General features: G+C 41.6%; 4 protein-coding genes across 4 annotated transcripts, besides 6 other annotated features; all 4 read left to right on the top strand.

The window, feature by feature from the left end:
• Tc00.1047053508215.10 (hypothetical protein, conserved) lies at positions 1-1,123 on the top strand (the record flags this gene model as incomplete). Its single annotated transcript, XM_799881.1, has 1 exon — positions 1-1,123. A coding segment is annotated over one exon (1,123 nt), but the record flags the coding sequence as incomplete, so codon positions are not given.
• Positions 1-2,037: a sequence feature (heterozygous, non-Esmeraldo-like haplotype).
• Positions 1,778-3,220, top strand: Tc00.1047053508215.9 (protein kinase C substrate protein, heavy chain, putative; the record flags this gene model as incomplete). The annotated part of the gene is made up of 1 exon (XM_799884.1): positions 1,778-3,220. The coding sequence occupies one exon, from the start codon at positions 1,778-1,780 to the stop codon at positions 3,218-3,220; it is 1,443 nt and encodes a 480-aa protein (XP_804977.1).
• Positions 2,038-3,290: a sequence feature (haploid, non-Esmeraldo-like haplotype).
• Positions 3,262-3,281: a microsatellite.
• Positions 3,291-7,049: a sequence feature (heterozygous, Esmeraldo-like haplotype).
• On the top strand, positions 3,576-5,060 carry Tc00.1047053508215.6 (hypothetical protein, conserved; the record flags this gene model as incomplete). The annotated part of the gene is made up of 1 exon (XM_799883.1): positions 3,576-5,060. The coding sequence occupies one exon, from the start codon at positions 3,576-3,578 to the stop codon at positions 5,058-5,060; it is 1,485 nt and encodes a 494-aa protein (XP_804976.1).
• Positions 5,377-5,415: a microsatellite.
• Positions 5,423-5,470: a sequence feature (GA-rich).
• On the top strand, positions 5,663-7,049 carry Tc00.1047053508215.3 (protein kinase, putative; the record flags this gene model as incomplete). Its single annotated transcript, XM_799882.1, has 1 exon — positions 5,663-7,049. A coding segment is annotated over one exon (1,387 nt), but the record flags the coding sequence as incomplete, so codon positions are not given.

Raw genomic sequence — 7,049 nt, 5'->3', positions numbered from 1 at the left:
TAGTGGCATACCTGTTCTTGGAAACGTCATATCATATGAGGCCAGCAAGATACCTGATGTTTTTGAGCCTACAGTGGGACTACTTGTAACGATTTTGCACATGTATACACAAAGCACTTCCACTGCCTCTGCTTTTGTTTGGCTCAAAACTTACGAATCTATTCAAAAGGTGTACTTAGATCATGTAGATCAAGAAAATAATGAGACCGCAAGATATGCTACTGAGGCGCGTTTGGCTATATTGAGCCATTTATCAGGTGGTATGGTGACTGACGGTAGTGGTCTTTACGAAAAACTACTACTTCTTCTTGATCAACAAAGTGGTATTCGTGGTGCACAGGCACCATCTCAAAGAAAAGTTCCGCGAGAACCAAAGGGTGCGTTCTGTAACCTTCATTTAGCAGATCAAAAATGTTATCAGGATTTTGCCTGCAATCAGTTACATCTTCATGAAGCAGGCCCTGTCAGGCATCGAATAAATTTTTTTATGAGACTCATTGAGGTTTTAAAGGCTGAAAAAAGATCCAAGATGCAAATACTTCACCGAATAAAGGATTCTATTTTTTTTGCCCGCTATGGAAATAAAGTAACAGTTCAATGTCATGGTAAGTGGATCCCTTTTTTCAAGACTGTCTATACGGATGGAAGGCTTGAGCAGGCATTTCGAATGCAACAGTTTTCTTGTAACAATAATGGGTGTTCCGATGAGCACTGTAAAGGGATACACGCTCAGGAACGCCGTGTGGTCTCTTCGAGCAGGCAGGTGGATCTTCATAATCCTCAGGCCCTAGCTATCCAGGTTGAGGATGAAGGACAACACCTTCTTTCATTGGCTGGTGTTTACAAAAATCAAGTGTCAGAACCACCTCCTTCACTTTCTCTTTCCTCTCCCATGGTGACCATTGCTTCCCCAACTTCTGAGCTTTGGAGAAGCACGGTTCGGGAATATGTTCGTCAAACAGGAATACCGCAGCTACAGGCCGACGAATCACTGCTTAGAACATTACAAGATGCAAATGTTGTTGGAACACCTGCTGCTTCAACGGAGAGTTTAACACCTTTATTGGATGAACTCGAGCTGCACGCATTTAATTCTAATACCTCACCGCGGAACGAGTCCTGACCATACGAAGGGGTCTTTTTTTAACTCGAATGTAGTGGCTGGTAATATTTTTACGGAGCCAATGATGTGAAAAAAAGAAAAAAATAGCGAAAAGCGGCATTTTGACTCCATTGTTGAGATGAAACGTGTTAGAACGAAAACAGCGAAAAAAAAAAGAAAAAGAAAAGGAAAATGCGTAAAAAGCTGCACGAATGAAGAAAGGAAAATCCAAAACTGGAAGTTCAACGAGAAAAGAAGAGGAAAAAAAATATATACGAGAATTTGATGAAAAATTGAAAAACTGAGAAAAAAAGGAAAGAGTGATGTGGAGGTGCTCAGCAATTATCGTTCTTTCTGGGGAACCCAGAAATGGTAAATTACAGTTATATCCGTGGCTTGAATTTACGATTGTTAATCGTCAGGCTCCTTTTTTTTCTTTTATAACGAAATACTTTTTCCCCTTCCAAAAAAGTAAAATATTTATGTGAATATGCTTCCTTTCTACTTTTTCTGGCTTAATTACGGCATTTTTTTTTTTACTTTGTCTTTGATTTGCTTGATTATTTATTTATTTTACCAAAAGAATTGACCAGATATACTTAAAGAAAAAGGGAATCAAAGTAAGGATTTTTTTTTTTTAACGGAATTATCAAGATTATTTAAAAAAAAAAAAGCATGTTCCCATACATATTTTTTTTTTCATTGGTGATAACTGGATGTTCGGCTTTAGAGCCTTCATATGGTGTTCAGGATGGTTTTTTGGAGTATTTTGCCGCGGTCCATCCAGAGAGGCCTTTTAATTGTTTATGCGGCAATGTGTCCATTATGGGTCATCAGGTTAACGATGATTATTGTGATTGCCCAGATGGAAGCGATGAGCCGGGGACATCGGCATGTACGAATGACAGGTTGGAGGTTAATTTACCTAAAAAATGGAAATTCAGGTGCAAAAACATTGGGTTTAAACCACAAGAAATTCCACATAATCAGATCAATGATGGATTATGTGATTGCTGTGACGGTTCTGATGAGTATTCTGATATTATTGCGTGCCCCAATGTATGCGCTGAGACCCAGGAAATTGAGGAAAAGAAACGTTTGGAGAATGAACGGATCAGAGAAGCAGGAATGCGTGAGAAGGAAAAAATGATGGAGCAGGTGAGGAAAAATCGTGAAGATGACAAGGTCCAACTCGAGAATGAAATCATGGAATTGGAAGAGTTAAGGAAATCCATTGAAGAAAAATCTGTGAAGCTTGTTCCATTTGAAGAAAAAGAAAGGGCAGAGAAAAGGCGCCTACTTGATGAATACAATGCCGCCCGTGAGGTTTGGGAAGAAAAAAGAAAGAAGAATCAAAGAAACAATTTGAATGCAAGAGGGAATTTGACGACAGATTGCATACGATGGAGCCCAACTAAAATTTGTGACCCTGAAGAGGAATCGCCCCTTGTTGATAAGGGTTGTGACGATATTATTTATCCTTTTGAAGCAGGTTTTTGTGAATGTATTAACAAAGAAACGGATTCAAAGGTGGCTTATGATCAAGAATGTGACCATGAACCGTTACAATGTTCGAACGTTTGCGAAAACCCCGAGAAAGATAATAAAGAAATGGATGATGATCGGTTTGATATGGACAATGGCGCTTCATTTGAATTACCAGAGGCACGAGACCTCCGTCTTGAATTGAAGGAATCCCGTGAAAAAGTGGAGAAGCTTTCATCTTCTGTAGAACAAATTCAAAATCGATTGAATCGAAGTATCAACACAGGGGATGTTATCAGAACTTTCAGTAATGAATGCTTTTCTTTGAATACTTCGACCCACACATATGAAATTTGCCCTCTTAAGGATGCACATCAGTATGATAAAGGCACAACACACGGTCAATGCATTGGGAGGTGGGGAAGGTTTGGTGATAACACGTATTCTCTGTGGTCGAGTACGAGTGATTACACTCACATGATATTTGAAAATGGTGATCGGTGCTGGAATGGTGTGACTCGTATGACTGATGTTTACGTGATATGTGGTCCGGAAAACAAGCTGGTTCAAGTTGAGGAGCCATCCATGTGCCGATATACTATGGTGTTTGAAACGCCAGCTGTTTGCGAATGAACTTTGTCCAAAAAAAAAGTTTAACTTGAGTTTTGCTATTGAAAAAAAAAAAAAAAAAAAAGGCATCAAACAGGGAATGATAATAATGTTATTACAATTTGCTTTTTCTTGTGCCTTGGTTATAATCCACTCAACGCTTTGCATTCATATATATAAATATCTTTTGCTTTATATATTTTTTATTTTTGTATATAGTGTTTGTTGATAACATTTTTTTGGTTTGTTGAAAAAAATTGGCAGGCAGATTTGTTATAGAGGAATAAAGGCAACGGGATTATTGGAGCTTTATCCGCAGGTTCTCCATATATGCGAAAATACCGACGACAGAAAAAGGAGAGAACGAAAAGGGAATAAGATGTTGCTTCAGTACGTAGTTAATTGCATCATACTAGCGCTTCTAATTACTTTCGCGTTTAGTTACCAGACGCCGCGTAATAAGGAAATTAATGATAGTCGATTTGCGTTGGCCGGCTTTTTGTTTGGAGCTGAAGGGATGTCTAATGCAGGCTTTGAGAAAGAATTTCAAACGATTGATGAGTTCTTGTCGACATTCAAAGGTATAATCGGGGCATATTATAGATTGCCATTTTCTGGTACGGGTTCTTTTATGCATTACGTGGTTGATAAGGACAACTCAACAACCGTTCCTCCCCTTCTAGAATTGACTTATTTTCAAGAGTGCTACGAATCGACAAAGTGCTTAAAGACTTTTCATAAATCTTTTACTATTCTGAAAGAGGATCCTTTGGGACCATTTGCTCATCCAGAAGTATTAATTAATGGAACTGAATCTTGTGAACCACGTGAAGACTTGGATGGGTTATACTATGTGCCTTGCCGAACTTCACCAATGGGACAACTTGTTGACCATCTCATGGATGTTAAACTGACGTTTTCGCTGTATTCATTGGTGAGGCAAACTGATGGCTCACCGAGGTCGAGAGTGTGGTTTGTAGCATTTACATTTGGAATGACTGGACATAGCTCTGTAATGACCATGAAAGCATCATTGGACTGTGTCGATAGACACATACCTGAGAGACTCCCCATAATGATCAGTTGCACCTTGCTTCCACTGGTCTTTTTGGGTTTTTTGCTTCGTATTCGCACATTTCCTCTTTTTTCCGCTTCAATACTAGAAATATTCGCTTTTCAGAAATGCTGTTTGGATGAGGTACGAACATTACCATCATGTTTCCACTGTCAAGAAGGAGGTTGGCGTTGTTTGGGCTTTCTATCGGATGCGTTTGTGTTAATGTTTGGCATTACCGCGCTTGCGAGCCAGTTTTATCCTGAAAGAGTTTCCGGCTTGGAGCAGGCAGTGACGATATTTCTTGGATTCTCTATACTCATAAGCTGTACCCGCTTGGTTTCTATCTTGATACTTTTCCCGCGTTGTTACGTCATAATTGATAGCATTGTGACGGCAGGAAGCCAACTTTCCATGTACAGTGTCGCCGTTTTTCCCATCATGTTTGGATACGCTTTTTGTGGTCACGTTGTTTTTGGAGCTTTTGGGGGCTATTTTGGGACGCTGTCGCGTTCAATTGTCACACTTTTCTGCACGACATTTGGGGACAACATTATTGACACATTTTTAGTAATGGACCAATCCACATGCATTCTTCAGATGCTTTTTGGCCGTCTTTTTATTGGTACGTACCTTCTTTTATTTATATGTAACATCCTTAACGTGGCACATAGCATTATTCAAGATTCCTACACGTACAGTGTGCGGATGTACTCGGCGTCACGCCGAGAGGATTCTCGAATACAGTATGATGCTTCAGGTGTTAGCACGGAGGAGTTAGCTGACTTCTTGGAAAAGCTGCGTCGCTAACCACCTTCTTTGCCTTCATCTTTGTGTATATCTGAGGAGTGGATCCCTTATCTTTTTTTTTTTTTTTCTGCACTTGAACGTTATTTATGGTGATGAAAAATGGAATGATGATCCTTTTTGTGCGTGCATTTGTGTTTGTTCTTTTGTTTTTGCTGTTGACGTTTCACCTTCTTGCATTTGTGCGAAATGTATCTTATTTTCAAACTATAGATACCCTTTTCGTTTTTTTTATTGTACGAAACGTGCACACACACAGTCCCATTTTCTATTTCTCCTCCTTTTTGCCAGAGCCATTGTTCTTTGTCTGTTTTTCTGGTTTTTTTTTTTTTTTTTTTTTTTTTTTTTTTTTTTTTTTCAATCCGTTTTTCCTTCTTTCTCTTTTACCTTTTTTCTCTCTTCCAATTTCTTTCACCATCAATCTATCTCTGTGTGAGTGTGTTTTTAGAACCAAGTTGAATACAATACACGCGCACAGGCAGGCGTATTTTGTATATTGAGGGAAGTAAGGAAAATAACAACCTCCCAAAAGCGAGAACCACGGCTGAACGTCATTCTCATAGTTTAACATTGTGCTGGAATCACAGGCTTGAGGGGAGTCTTTTATGTCAGCAGGAGGTGAGGCGTATTGCTCGCCCATACGGCGGCCCATAGGTTGCATATCCGCGGATACATCATTGCGGAGTCCATTGGGATCGTGGTACTCGTGGGCAAGGGATCAATCACGGACGGGTATGTCTCCAGTGGGCTCACCGCAGGGCCGCAGCTTTGCTGTGCATTCGCGTCCTGATGATTTTACACCGCGGCGTGCCTCTCCTGTTGCGGCAAATTATGCCTCTCGCATGTCTGGAATTGGGCCAATGTCCCCCCGTTACGCCATTGTTGCCCGTCGGCGGTACCAAGTGATGACGGCGGATTACCCTGCCTACCCACAAGGAACTCCTACGCGGATTTTGGCGTCCCATGGCGGGACATACTCTTCCGCCTTCTTAAATGCTGGAGGGGTGGGGTCTTCCGCGCGTTATTCAGTAAAAAACGCAAGTGCATTAGCGGCGACATCACAGTCGGCGCAGCAGTCCTCGTTACTCGATGTCGTTGGTGTGTCGCGTCCCTCATCTGCTCATCCGTCGCATCCACAACAAACAAAACAACAACCGCAAAAACCCAAAGAACCCCAAAAACAGCGACAAATTGCGACTCCAGGACAGAAGGTGCGGGTGAGCCGAAAGGAAGATGATTCCATTGTGACAAGCAGTAACGATCTCTCCAATACGGATGATGGGATTACTGTACCGGCTAAAGTGTCGAGTCCGTCACCGTATCCAAGCAGTGGAGTGCCAAGGACGGCTACAAATCAAATGAGAATGAGCACTCCGACGGAAGCCTTCCCGGATTACAAATCGATTGCAGTGGAGCCTATTCCTCAGCAGATTGTGCAAAAGGTTTCGAATCCTGCGCCGCACTGTGTACAAAGGGCAAGTGTGCAGGGTACTTTGCAGATATCATCCACGATGGAGAACAGCTTCCTTGAAAGTTCACGATGCAGTGACCTGAATATTACTCCTAACCGAGAATTACCCATTCATGAAAGCTTGTGTATTACGCCCCACCCAAAACCGACACCTGCCGTATACGCGGCTCGTATGTATCCAACAAAGCAGTCAACGACTGTTCATCGATGCCTTAATGGCATTCCTGCACCAAAGGCACCGCCGCAACCAATAACAGCCCCAGGAAGTACTACACCAGGGACAACTCCTGTACCAAGTGACGAATGCAGCCGAAGCAGCACTGAAACTTTGAATCTAATCAGTCGTTGCGCACGGCGAGCCTCGCCGGTTTACAATGTAATTTCATCTTTTGTTTCATCTCGCCCACTCATTGAAAAATTTGTTCTACGCTGGCGCAACCACTACGAAGAAAACAAGAATGCATACTGCGAAGGAGGCTACATGAGTGTTACTCCAGGCAAGAAGTTGAACTCTCGCTATG

The sequence above is a fragment of the Trypanosoma cruzi genome, genomic scaffold, assembly GCF_000209065.1.
Source record: "Trypanosoma cruzi strain CL Brener 1047053516721 genomic scaffold, whole genome shotgun sequence".
NCBI lineage: Eukaryota > Euglenozoa > Kinetoplastea > Trypanosomatida > Trypanosomatidae > Trypanosoma > Trypanosoma cruzi.
Note: the sequence above shows the minus strand (reverse complement) of the source record. Positions and strands in the feature narration are given on the sequence as shown.